Source organism: Vitis vinifera, chromosome 2 (assembly GCF_030704535.1).
Source record: "Vitis vinifera cultivar Pinot Noir 40024 chromosome 2, ASM3070453v1".
Classification (NCBI taxonomy): domain Eukaryota; kingdom Viridiplantae; phylum Streptophyta; class Magnoliopsida; order Vitales; family Vitaceae; genus Vitis; species Vitis vinifera.
Window position 1 is genome coordinate 19,456,209 of NC_081806.1, and position 14,457 is coordinate 19,470,665.

General features: G+C 34.5%; 2 protein-coding genes across 2 annotated transcripts in view; one reads left to right on the forward strand and one right to left on the reverse strand.

The window, feature by feature from the left end:
• Positions 1 to 2,371, forward strand: part of LOC100264793 (LRR receptor-like serine/threonine-protein kinase FEI 1) — a 50,891-nt gene extending 48,520 nt beyond the window's left edge. The window contains exon 14 of the mRNA XM_002266666.5: positions 1,467 to 2,371. Within this exon, the coding sequence (XP_002266702.2) occupies positions 1,467 to 1,685 (219 nt within the window). The 3' untranslated portion in view covers positions 1,686 to 2,371. The remainder of the gene's footprint in view (positions 1 to 1,466) is intronic.
• Positions 2,372 to 4,114: 1,743 nt separating this feature from the next.
• LOC100242504 (uncharacterized) lies at positions 4,115 to 14,429 on the reverse strand. Its single transcript, XM_002266626.4, has 7 exons — positions 14,050 to 14,429; positions 11,706 to 11,860; positions 11,114 to 11,362; positions 8,255 to 8,389; positions 5,677 to 5,859; positions 5,059 to 5,220; positions 4,115 to 4,777 (listed from the first exon to the last, which is right to left on the reverse strand). The coding sequence occupies exons 1-7, from the start codon at positions 14,405 to 14,407 to the stop codon at positions 4,358 to 4,360; spliced, it is 1,662 nt and encodes a 553-aa protein (XP_002266662.1). The 5' UTR covers positions 14,408 to 14,429; the 3' UTR covers positions 4,115 to 4,357.
• Between the last annotated feature and the right edge of the window lie 28 nt (positions 14,430 to 14,457).

Genomic DNA, 14,457 nt, shown 5'->3' on the forward strand with positions numbered 1-14,457 from the left:
TCTCCTTGGGGACCCAAACCTCGGGTGTTGATTGCCCTGCAACAATCAGCATCGGCTAAAATCCACTTTATGCCATAATTTAACCAAATTAGCATTTTCTGAACCTTTCTATACTTGTGTCATCCCGGGTCAATCATGCAGCAACCTTGAGTCTTCAAAGAAGAGAGAGGCACAGTAGACTAGAAAAGTCTTAAGCCAAGATGAATGGTATAAAATTGCTAACTTAAACTAAGCAACCTAATGCACCAACAGTTTTTATCTTAATTGTGTATCTTCAGGGAAGGGAGCCTTCTTGACCACCCTCAAGCTCTACGGGGTTAAGTTTTTCACAACTAGAGAGAATTTAGCATAATGAGAAACTAGATATTGCAGTTCAAGATATGAGGCTCTATGCTTCAATGGCGGAGAAAGGGAAATGAAGAAAATGAATATGCACAGAAAATTTGTGGTAAATAATTACAATCAAATGATGTCAAGAAGATGGCAGTCTTTTCTATCTCTTAGTGTCTCTGTTTAAGAGATTTTGAATAAGAATGGGGCTCTGGTATCAAACTGTGCAAGACTAAAGGAGATATGCTTCTGTTGCCACTGGATGGATGGGAATTTGTGTAATGTATGTTCAGTTCACGAGTTTCATCAGGAGTTATGAATAAAAGTAAATCAATTCAACTTAGAAAATGACTGAACTAGCAATTGAAAGTACCTAGTGTTCGTTAATTGATTACACTCACTAGTAGGAGTTTAATGGTAAGCCTTTGACGAAGTTGAACTGAGTGTCTCTAGCATGTAATGCCACACTCCTCATGGCAACTCTCTATCCAACTGCTATCACTAAAAAATGGTTTGAAGGTGAGCCCTTGAAGCACTTGAAATTGGCTTCTCAAGCGGGTAACAACCACCCTCCTAGTTGTCCCTCCCTGTCTGACAAATTTTGATAAATGTGTTGCTTGAGATTGAGATTTGATGCTGGATTCCTCTGAGATCCCCTGCAGAGAGGGGAGCTGTGTATGACTCCTTCCATGCAGAGATGAACCAGGGTGTCTATAAATTAGCTTCTCTGCTTGTACAGCTGTTGATGCCACCATGCATATGGGAAGTTCCACTGGAGTAGCATCTTGTAGGCCTTGAGCATTGCAACCTGAAGTAAACTTCCTGGCTTCTGATGCCAAGTTGTGGTCTAGGGGAAAGGTTCTAATATTAAGAGGAGCTGAAGAAGATTACACTTATTGTCTATCTCCCGCATTACATACAATTATCAATGAGGCAAAATGGGAAAAATGTCCCTATACAACAGATATTTCTCCAACTGCTTACAGTCTGTTACCTTCTTCCTCCAGACAATCATGCTCATGCTTCATATCTAGACATGTGCACATGTATTCATATAAAAGTGGGACATTTTGGTTAATACTAGATGTTCTTGTCTATCCAATTGGTTGATCCATCTCTTTTGTTTTGCCTTGCAGTTGAATTTTCTGGTTACAGAAAATAGGCAACGGGAGATTGTTGATCCACAATGTGAAGGGGTCCAGTCAGAAAGTCTTGATGCCCTGCTCTCGGTTGCCATCCAGTGTGTATCTCCAGGACCTGAGGATCGCCCAACGATGCACAGGGTGGTCCAGATACTTGAATCTGAAGTCATGACTCCATGCCCTAGTGACTTTTATGATTCCAACTCAGACTGAGAGCCCTCTGGGAGACAAAGAAGACATGCTTTTGTTCATATTCCATGTTATTACAGCTTCTCCCAACAAACTAGGAAGGTTATGCATGCCGTGAGGGACTCAAAATCTGCAAGGTTTCATCCTCCACTTCATTTATTCATTTCTTTTGCAGATGTATGACAACTAGAAGATGCCTTATTCCATCCATCCATTCATTTATATGCCTTGTTCCATCCATCCATTCATTTATCACCAAAATCCAAGCACCTGATCAGCCACCAATGGGATTCAAGGTAAAACGGCCTACTTTTGTTATCCTCATTTTGCATGGATTGCATGCAGACTTTCCTTTATCAACCTGAATGAATTTTCCACTTGTGGTATGCTTTATCCGTTTCTCCTTATATTTATTTTCCCCTCTTTGGTAATCTTCTCTAGCAATTGTTCTCTCAAATTAAATGTATAAAAACATGTACAAATTGAAACCTCCATTTTAGACCAATCCTTGTTTATGCCATTTTTGTAAAATATGTTTCCTTTGCTATAGTCAATTCCTTGAATCACTCTACGAGGCTCAAAACTCCTATATGATTATTTGACTTGGGGTTGTAACTATTACATTTGCCTTCAATTCTGTCTAGTTTTCCACAGGGATTTTGCGAGATATTGTTCCATTTGATCCATCTACATCCATGTCTTTTCTGTTCTATCAACTGTGTAAATCTTTAATGTGGATAGGTTTGATTTATATCATCTTCATAGCATGTGGGTATGTTGAGGGCAGAGCAGAGCAATGTACTATTTTCTATTCCTGAGAACTGAAAATATGCCCAGAAAACATGTTTGGTACCGCATTTTTTCATGCTTTTATTTTCAGTCTCTTTAAGAAAATTTAAGTTCTGGAATCTTCGTAATGTTTTGAGGATTGGGAATCAGGTGATGGTATCTATTTTCGCAGGATGACTGAATTGATTTGTTGTCATAGCAGGTAGGGTTTTTTCTCTGTTCAGTCTAGTTGAAGATGACTTTTGATGGTGGGGGGTAACGGGAATTATAGGGCCTCTTTGGTAACAGTTTTTGAGAACGGTTCTCAAAGAACAATTATTAGAAGCAGTTTTCAACTGTTTTCAAGAACAAAATTTGTTTAAAAGCTCAAATTGTTTTTTCTTTGTACTAAAGAACATGCAACTGTTTTCAAGATCACTTACCAAACAGACCCCAAGACTTTGTCTTTGAGGTTGAAACAAAATGTGATGACAGTAAAGGGTGAGAGTATTGTAACGTTGTACTCGGTGATACGTGTAAATGGGTGGATTTGATTGTATAATAAGGGTGTGTTTGGGAGGCTTTTTATTTGAAGCATTTTCTTTAGAAACGTTTTTAGTCTTGTCGAGAGCTATAAATGATTTTTAATTTTTAAAAATACCTAATTTTTTTTCTTTCAAAAACCTTTTTGTACGTTAGAAATATTTTAAAAAATAATTATGTTAATATTTTCTAGGAATTTGTCCCTTGTTACTATTATCATGGATTCGATGGGGAAAAAGTTGATGTGTGAAGGAAAACGATTTGGATGAGAGTGCTCTTGATAAACACGTTCATTTGAGAGTGATTTTAAGATGGAGCAAAAGCATTTCATAATGTTTAGAAACGCTTTCTTAGGTGTTTGATAAATTTTTAAAAATTCAAAGAATGATTTGAAATGATATTCATAAACAACGATTTAGATCATTTTTACAAAAATCACCTTTGATTATATACAAAGTATTAAAAAATATATTATCCTAACATTGATTCCTCAACTGTTTTTAATGGAAGCATTGATAACAAAAATACATTAGATCACTAAATCTTTCGACTGGACTGTAGAGTAAAAATGTTTTTATCCTTTCTACTATTTGAAAATTTTTATGTAATAGAAAATTTTTATTTTAGAAATATTAAAAATACTTTTTAAAATCAACGGCAAACATGCTCTTCTGTTTGGTAATTTAAAAAACACTTTTTAGTACAAAAGTGTCTTTGAAGAAAAATAAGCATTTCGCAATTTAAAAAAGGTTAAAAAAGATAGTGTTTTTTTAAGAACATTGGATAAATAATTCTTTTAAAAATATCTATAAAAAATGTTTTCACTATTCAAATATAAATACTCTTAAGGCACGTTTATTTTCTCTAGAAACATTTTTTTCAAAAGAATTGCTTACCAAATACTACTACAAAAAGCACTCTATAAATGATTTTTTTAACTTTTTAGAAGTGTTTAATAAATTTTATTGATTTTTTTTCCAAAAAAAACCTTTTTATACTGAGGGTGTTCTCTAAAAGCATCGTTAAACAAACTCTTATAAGGTTGCAGAAAGCTTCTAATCAAAATTCAAAGTTTCAACCATTTAAAGAAGCATTCAACAAAAAAATCAATCGCAAGTTTCGATCCAACAAGGCGACCCGCAAAAGCGAAAACGACTATGTTGTTGCTTTTCTGGATTTGCATTAGGTTTTTGAAGTTAATTGTTCAAGGGTTAACATAAATGCGATTCTAATAAACAAAGACCTATTCCATATTTCAGTGATAAGCTTAATCATACAAATAAGAGCTCAATAATCAGCCTACCGCCATGAGTTCCAAGTAGTATTATTTCATTTGTAATATCACAAGAATGCAGCAAGAATCTATTTGTATAAGGAGTTTTAGGTTACCTCTTCAAGTAGCTTTGCTGAAAGAATTCTTTCAATGACAAGATGTAGCGATGTAGTCCATGGATCAGACCATGACTTGGTTTCTGAATACCAGCTATCAGCCCCCGATAATCTGACAATGTGGCATCAGACAATGGCTCCAAGAACTCGCAGTGAGCCAAAATTTCAGGTGGGGGCATTCCAGCAATGAGGTTGGTTTCCAGTTTTGGTTTCCCCTTGGTGAGCTCTCTAGGGGCTTCAACTGAGGCACATTCAATTGCAGAGGGGGATGCACCGGGGATTACTTCCTCTGTGAAAGGAAAAGCTCTTGCAGCTTGCAAGCAGAACTCTATCCATTGATGGATTACTGGAGATGGCCCTCTGACTCGGCCCCCGATTTGGCGGCTTCTTTCAAGTTTTGAAGTAGATGGGATTGCCTGCAGAAAGGATACAGCAGAATATCCTAGTAAATACACTAGTACACCATGGAACATAGACCAGCATAGGATATCCAAATCAGCTGAAATATCAAAACAGATTCCAATTCTCATTATATTTATCATTAACCTGGTTCTTTCCTCAATTTTTTTTTTCTTTTTCTTTTTAGAGCATTATTGATATATTAGGGTTTTTGTTTTTCTTTTTTATAGGCGAAGATCAACACACTGTGAAGAAAGAAAGTAAATGCATAGTATTATGAGATGAAATCAGGACATACCCAAAGATCTGCCCATAAGCTAGCTCCAGACTTAGGAACAATTACTGCAACATTAGACATGCGTTTGGCTGCAGGAAGGACATCACTACTCCACCCAACAGCCACCCATACATCTCCCACACTAAGTGCTTTTATATAGTGTGTGCTGTCAAAGCATCGTACCTATATAAAGCCATTTGAATGCGTAAGTCCCATTATTGATATAAAAAATAACAACCATTGTACCACTCCAAATGCAAAATAGCTTTTATGGAATTCAATTTCTTTTTGTTTTTCCTTTTTGACAGCACAAAAATGGTAAGTTACCCTTACATAAGCCATAACTCACAAGTTGTATCAGACTGATTACCGTAGTTTACAAAATCCGGTAGAATTGACTCAGAGACTCAAAGTTAATACATAACATATCAAGTCCCAGAGCAATACCATCCAGTTATTTTTGGTTAATCACATGATATTTATTTCTTCTATTTTATGTTTTTTTTCCTTTTTCCTTTCTTTTCTCCATTTCTTTGATGAACTCACGGCTCTCATCCTGGATGTAAGAAATATCTAGCCAATGAACAATACTTATTATTGCATGAGCGTCAGATAAAACAACCGACATAATCTCAATACCTGTTTCGCAAGCAACATAAGATTCTGCTGTACAGCATTCCTCCCACCATTAACTTGCAATTCAATGTTGTCTGTGTTGTAGGATGCTCCCATGTACTTTAAAACAGCACCAACAACCTCTCGTGGAGAATCAATCATTGAAATCCTCCCTGCAAGTTCAGGTCGCCATAAATCTGCCCAGTCCTGCAACCATCAACTACTTAGTCCCAGAATAATTTTTTATAGAAAACAAAGTTTTTGAAAAATCCATAGCAATAGCTAGAAGTTTTTATAATGAGATGAGTTGAAGCCATGGCAATGACAAGCAATTATACGAATTCATGCCTTCCCAAATAATCGGACGAACAAATGCAGTGGTTGTGGGGGTTCTATAGGAGACACAATTTGCTGTGGCATTATTGAAAATATTTATTTATTTATTTTTTGATACTTAATATTGTTGCTACTCTTATTCCTTTGACTTGAAGAAATTCAAACCTGGAATTTCCCAAATCCCAGTCCAACCAATTGCCCCTTGAGCCAGGCATTATTGGAAGCATTTATGGACTGAAACAACAATCACTTAGCTAACTTTGTGGGTACGTGATCACATGTTGTCCTAAGAATTGTCCTAAGAAAGACATCTCTTAATGTCACCAAAATTGTGCTTCCTATGTTCAACTCATTATTGATGTTGGATTGAAAATTGGTTTCTTGGAGAATTGACATTGGGAGGATCTACCCCTTTGCCTTCTTTTGATCCTTGTCAATTTCCTTCCTCAGAACAGAGATTTCCCAATACCCACAATTCTCCATTCTGAAACTCAAACTTTCAGCTTCACCAAACTAATCAAGAAGTTAATGGCCTGTATATTCTAATCCTTTCCTTAAACCACATTTATCTATCTTCATCCTTTCCAAATGAAAGAATAGGATCCATGGCCTTCAGTTTTTTCTAAGCTAAGCCCTACTTTTCTAGCCTTTCTAAAAGTGGCAACCCAACACTCCTTTGTCATCACCAACTTTATTTGAAGTCCATGGCTATTCCAAAAATTGGGCCTTGGCATAGTTTATCTGAGATTGAAGCTCAAGAATGTAAATTGTATTTTCCAGAAATAGATTCCAAAAGAGGAACAGATAAGAGATTCTTGTTCAAATGTTTAGTTATCATTAGGAATTTGAGATTCCCCTCTATCTTAATATTTTAGTTGTAGGTTTTCTCAATATTATGAGAGAAATAGAATTGATAGAAAAATTATGAACACCCCTTCAAAACATATTTATTAATAACAAAAAGATTTATTTATAGGGGAATAAAAATGGGGTTGTCTCTTTGATTTTTTCCATTTTCTAAAATCAAGAATAAAATATCATGGGTGGAGTGGGTAGGAGATCCAACCTTGTTTGGGATGAACTCATACCTAAGGGAATTGAATTAAAATTTTCCAAGCAATGTGTATCCCAAATAGGATAAATTTTATATTCGGCAATACACATCCATTTTCCAGTTAAAATGCCTATGAAGCAAACCAGTTATCAAGGTCTTTAATGTGTTAATGGCCCTCTAGGGGGTTGGTTGTATTTGGATAGCAACAACTTTTTGTTACCGTTTTGACTGCCCAAAGGATTTCTGATCTCATCCCTCTTTATATCACATCCTTTCATGATAAATAATATGGGTCTCCTATCAAAGAAAAAAAATCAAATTATTAAACAAAGTTTCCTCTAGCCATAGATCATTATGAAGTGAAATCAATTCTTTTTTTAATAGGTAACGTTCTTTTCTTTTGTTGCCAATGGAACCTGGAACTTAGAACCTCCCACATCTCCGCTTCAACCCTTTGCCCCTTTGAGCCATGCCTCAAAGGTCATAATTTATCAATTATGAATTGAAGTGAGAATACAGATCATTTCATAATCTGTTACATTAACAGAACATCTTATGTTTTGATATTAAATTTTGGTTACTTTTTTATTCTAGAATTAGATTTTCTTTTATAGAAGGGGATTGGTCCATACATTGAGGTGGATTTTTTTATTTTTCATTTGAATTAAAAAGATAAAGCATTTTCTTTTTAAAATTTTCTGCAATTGAATATATACTTTATACATTAAATATTCAATTTAGGCCACAACTGAAATCAGTCTCCTTTTGTACTACATATAAATTTTTATAATAGCATCCTTTGTTCTTGTTAGCTGTTACTTGAAAGTAGAACTCACAAAAGCATTGGAAGGAAAGGCAAGGCTAAATCTAGACTGTACTAAATTATGAGGACAAACGAAAAAATGAAGGAAGAAATAATTGCAGAAGAGAAAACTGTGTTTATTGCAATTGCAATTGCAAAAGAGAAAATTGTTTTGATTTCAAAAATAGATATTTCAATTAGGTTCAGGTGAAATAACCAGAACACTCATCCAGATTAAAACAAAGTAAAAAAAGAGTAGAATACTTTTACAATATAACAATTACAAAATTATGAAATAACTTTGTATAGATTATATACATATCCAACAAATAGGACAGACAACCATCTTGATATTGATTTCAAGACAATAAAGATACGATAAAACTATCAAAATTCTAAAAATAATTTACCTCTATAGGAGCCAATTTATGCTTTTCAAATTTGCTTTTCTTGTATGCTATCACCATGCTTCCCCATCGATATGGAGCAGCCCATATTTTACCTTCAGCATCTAATTCTCCTTTGCTGTTCCTGCGTAAATATACCTGAGACTATCTTAGTAGAAGTTAAATTGCAAAATAGAACTGAAAAATATTAGTAACTTGCTAAGGTACTTGCAGTTTTTCTCAATATTATCATTTAATTTTATATCCTTCAATATAACCAAACTAAAATATATTATAATTTTAATAATATTATGCTTTTAAATTCTATATATTATCACAAAATGTCATAAAATATTACATATATTATTTCTTCAAAGAATTCTTATTTTATCATTTCTTGAAGTTTTTCTCAATATTTCTATAAGTTTTTATCAAATTTCCTCTCACCAATATTTTTTTTCAAAATTTCCACTAATATTTCCTGATATGTACCAATATATTCGTAAAATCCAACTACCGATAAATCTATGAAAACCAATATTTTTATCCTTGAATATAAAGAGGTTTGATGAAAGCTAATTTGGTTAAAATATGACATAAAGTAGACTTTAAGTTTTTAATTGAGCTAAAATATTTTTATTTAATTAAATTAAAAACTAGTCAAGCTCTTAAGCACTTAGACTTGGCGCTGGAGCAATCAATCTCTTCTTAAGAGCATCGAGCGCTTGTGCATTGGAGGCAGAATTCTCTTGATTTAAAGTTTCAATTTCTCCATTTTTAAAACAAGTTTTTTTGGAGAATTCTAGATCTTGTTCACTAAGGATCTCCCCTTCTGAATACCATGCCATAAAGGTTTTTTAGTTAGATGCAAATTTTGGAAACATCAACTATTAGCCTTCCCTCATCCCAAAACTCTCTAATGGTATGTGATTCTCATTCTTGGGTTCATGAGAGAGATTCATATCCTCTCAGGAGTTGAGATAGTCCACTGGATGCATGTGTGGTGTTGCGTCGTGAACATGAAGACTAGTATAGATATTGGGAGTAAGATTTAGGAAGAGCATCTATCAAGTAAATCTATGTGCTTTTCTTTCAATTGTGGATTTGTGCTCTATGGCCTCTAAACACTGTGGTTTTTACATCCACAAAGTCTCTAATAGACTTTGTGGGTAGTTTTCCATGCAAAAATCATTGTTTCTTATGCGATTGATTTACCTTCTTCTTCCTTTTAAAGAGAAATTAAAATTAAACATTTAGAGTAAAAAAGTGCTAAATAATTATTCACCCTCCTCTTAGTATTTCATAATCAATCTCTACAAACTTTCAAATGGCTCTCTTGGACTAGCCTATAGATAATTGAAATTTAAAAAAAAAAAGCATCATATAGATATTAACAATTCATATTCAAGTGATTCCTTTTTTATATCTTGGGGGGTTATATCAACTGTCATTGATCTTTCTCCCTATCCGTTGGATATTTGAAAACCGGTAGAAATATACCTTTTAAAGATAACATAGAAGCTTCTAAACCAATCTGTGTCAAATTTGAAGTAACCCTAAGTTTGTAAGAAGGCAACTCAGCCAAATGATGACTATGATGAGGGAATGATGAATGGTGACTATGATGAAGGAATTATTATTATTATTATTTTGAAGTAGCCCTAAGATTTTAGGAAGGCAACTCGACTAAATGATGACTATGATGAGGGAATTATTATTATTATTATTATTATTATAAAAAACAACACTTTCATTGCATTGAAATATTAAGTACAAAGGAGGATGGAAAATCCTTCTAAGAAGTACACAATCCTCTATACAAAGAAGGATTAAAGAGGCAGGTAAGTGTATATTAGTTCAAAAGTTCAAATCTAACTATAATTCACATAGGTATAAAATCTCCTACAAAAGAAATCATATGTCTAGCTCCACATTTTGCTAATGCATCTACCATATGATTGCCTAAGCAAGAAGCCCGAGAGAAGGAATTTTTATTAAGCTATATATGATGAGGTAACTATTTGTCAAGCTACTTAAGTATATTGAACATGAGTAAGACATATGACCTGCAATGCACACACAGATTATGGGGCAAGCACATACATAGAAGACCCCAATGAAAGGTACCTGATCTTTTAATATTTAAATTTAAAGGTTAGAGCATTCTTTTAAACAAAAGTACAAAACTCAAACTACAGTCATTACAACATCATGTCCTCTGATATCTCTATTCAACTCAAACTTTCCTAGTCCCTTTGGTACACCTCATGAAAAGACTAATATCACAGACGTGCATTACATACTATTTAAGAAACATATGCATATAAATTATGAACTTATCGGCTAACCAGAGAGACCAATAGAGGAACCTATACTCCCATTAAGTTTGTATTTTTCTCCTTCCAGTGACTATTCAGTCTTGTAGAGGAAGTTTCTTTTGTGGAATTTGATTTCTTTTGAAGGGTTTCTTATTTTCCTTTTTCTATGTATGCGTCTAATGAAGTATCTCTTATTCTACTTCGCATGTCACCTCGTCTTTTAATAAATATTTGCACCCTAAAAAATAGCTATACATATATTAAGAATTTTTGAAGGGTTTCTTACTTTCTTTATCAAATTAAAGGAAAACTATAATTGATTGGGCAGTGTAGATATAAACAATAATACTTAAATTATACCATGAGCATAGTTAAAATGATGGTGCCAAGATAAGAAAGCATTAGTGAACAAGAGCATTCATAGGCTGTGAGAGGTAGCTCTAAATGTAAAAAAGATGATAAAAATTGAGACGGTTGTTTGATAAAAGAAGTTGGGATGGTTCCTTTATTTATACAAAGACAAGAAACTAGTTCAGTAAGGAGCAATATGTTTCTGTATTCTTACCTTCCATTTATAGCTTAACCCTCTAAACCAATCTTGGTCTTCCACCCCTTGTATGGGCTCAATTATACCCTTATTAATGGCTAAGTCAAGCCAGGAGTCACCAACAGTGACAATATCAGCTGCTAGGGCAGATTTAGGCTCAATTTTGCCTTTGCTCAAGGGCCGACATAGTTCAGAGAATATGTCCTGAAGACTTCCACGGAAATTTGACAGTAACCTTAATCTCCTTCCTTGTGATTGCATAAAATCCTACATGTAAGAAAGCAAATTAAATAACAAATCTACAAGGGATTGGCATAAATTTGACCCAAATAATAATATCAATAGTAACAAAAAATATCATATATGACACAATTTATGATGGGAAAATCCTTCTTTGATTCTGTAGCAAGATATTTGTGCAATAAAATACTTTATCAACTGAAGAAATAGTGTTCACAGGCAAGCCTAAATGAGCCCAATACAAGGCCAATCATACAATTCCTTGAAAAAAAAAAAGAAAGAAAAAAGGGATGAATAGAGATCAAATTCCAAAATTTTTTTATAATTTCTTTAGCAACCTAGACATATAGATATGGATTATGCTGCAAACCTTAACCCATGAAGGAGGTAAAGAGCCACGTAGAGTGACAATTCTCAGAGGGACTGTCAAAGCATATGGTTTAGACTTCCATCTTTTGAAAGCTTCTTTCAACTCCTTATCTTCCAAGTTTTCTGTATCCTCACTTTTTCCAACACCATCACTATCTATGTTCAGAAAAATACATTGCACAATTAGAAGCAACCAGGAGCTTAAATTCAGTTTTTTCCATGGGAATAAAAATACATATCAGTGCAATTGTTTTTTTTTTTTTGATAGACCATATCAATGCAATTGTAATTCAAACAAACCATCCAGACCAATAGTAAAATCACAATCATGTTCCAACTGGTATTGTCTCCTCCCAAACCACAAAAAACTAATTCAAACACAATAAGCCAATTTAGCTTACCATATAATATGGTCACACAGTCCATGAATAACACCATGCTTGGCTCCAGTTTGCTAAAATCAGGTCCAGGAAGTTCAAGAACTTGCTTTGACCCACCACTTAGTGTCCCAAAAGGGGCCAGATCTTACCATCTGATGAATCCCAATTACACTAAAACCCTTATAAAATAATGCTCCTGGGACCAAGAGAAATTATTATGAATTTTTGTTTGCTATAGCCATGTACTTCATCAATTATTAATTTATATTTTTTTGTACCTTTCAAAGGATTTCTAAAAATATTATTATCTTATGCATTTAGTGACATTATTAATTTAGTACTCTGGGTCGAGTTGGGACTGGAAGATTTTATTATTTAAACAAAGTTATTAATTTATCAAACTTTCATTTATTGAGCTTTAATTGTAAATGAGTAAGTAAATCACATGCATTTGATTTTCAAATTTCGCAAGCATATATGCTTTTACATTGTACACAATGAAGCACGGATACTCTTGTAGAGTTGCCAAGACATATTTGAAATGTCCCAACATAGGTATGCCTTAGACCTCCCAAATACTCTTAAGTTTATTTGACTTCATTATAATGGGATACAATGAATACAACTAGGATATGGTAGGATATCTTATATTTTTCAACATTTTTACACTATGAAGCATAGATACTTTTGTAGAGTTGCCAAAGAATATGTGATATGTTCCAAGATAGATATGCCTCAAACCTGCCAAATACTTTTAAGTTCATTGGCTTCAATTTTTTTATTAGAAAAAACAGTTTATTACCATGAGGTAGATATGAAGAAGGATGAGAAATTCTTCCCCCAAACAAAACCACTACATAACTCTGATAAAATCCATGAAGAACTATCTATTCTAGATATCAATGAAAATTGATACAACCAGGATCTGACAGGATATCCTGTACAATGCAATAATGGCCCAAAATTCTAAAAGGGGAAGATGATGCCCAACAAAAATAAAGTATGCTATACCTTGCAGCCAATGGTCATACATTCATGGTCCTTTCCTACTCTAAGGCACCCAAGAACGAGCTGTTGCTACATTTGCTCAACCAACAGGCTTGAGATGCCTAAATATTTGGCCTCCATCATTAGTGCTAGAATTGATGCATTGATAGCCACTCTAAGCCCATACTTGTGATCCCCAATTAGGTTACTCAGTGTTTGCCCAGCATTACTCTCTTGAATGTATTCAAGTGATGACGAAATTGAAAGAAAACAAACGAAAGTATAAGGGGGTTTCCTTCAGTTTTCATTTTTTGGGATAGTTTTTATAGATTTCTGAAGGCCCTAAAGTCGTACTTACAAGACTGCTATTCAAAAACAGAAATGAAATTACAATGAAAGATTCTTATAATTATTTCACATTTAACATAGTGTCTATGAGCACACACAAGGCATCCACCTAGATCTATAACTTCATAGAAAATGACCTGTCAAAAAAAAAAATCACTTCATAGAAAATGATTCATGTTATTAACATACTGGAGCATGAAACATAATTTTGTGCAAGATCAAGAACATTTGTGTAAAATCAAGTACATTTGTGCACTATATCCGTTCAAACAAGCACAATGAAGATCTCATTCCAAGCAAAAGACACCACTCAATTTTAAATTGTAATAGCGAGAAAGCTGCAATTCCTCTGAATTGCTGCTTCCGAACAGACACGTGATACAAATGATCGATATTTTGAGATCACATACCATCGAAAGCAAATCGAAATCGGTAAGCCCACTCTGTAGACGAAGCATTTTTTTGTTTTTCCTGGTAAAAATGCTGGTATACAACAAATTTTGAATATCTTTTCTGATTTGCTTCTCGAAGCAGACAAGGTAAACACATATCCTTCATTTCTAAGCAACATTTTACAGGACATGCCCATTAAATTTAGAAACTTTCAAACAAAATTGTTTTTCGCACTACCTTGAATCCTCTGCTCCTGAACAGTTCGACACTCGGCGGCTACAACCGCCGGAAAACGTCCTGAAGTGGCAGAGCAGGCGCGGACACTGAACCCGAGGAAGAGAATAGCAGAGACGGACGCAATCTGAAGCAAGTCGGGAGGCAGTCTGGAGGGCTGCTCCGGTGGTGGCGGAGACACACCGGAGGTGGGCAACGCCGGCAAACATGGAGGCCGGTACCGTGGACCGGAAACGCAGGAGAAGTTGAGGGAGAATCTGAGACTACGATGCTGTAGGAATGGAAGGTTAGGGTTTGGTTTAAGGTCTTGGGAACGGTGAAGTGGGTGTGAGAGAAAGGAGGAGGAGGAAGAAGAAGCCATTAAGCGAGGAGAATGGAGACCGGATAACACTTCATAGTTAAGAGGATATA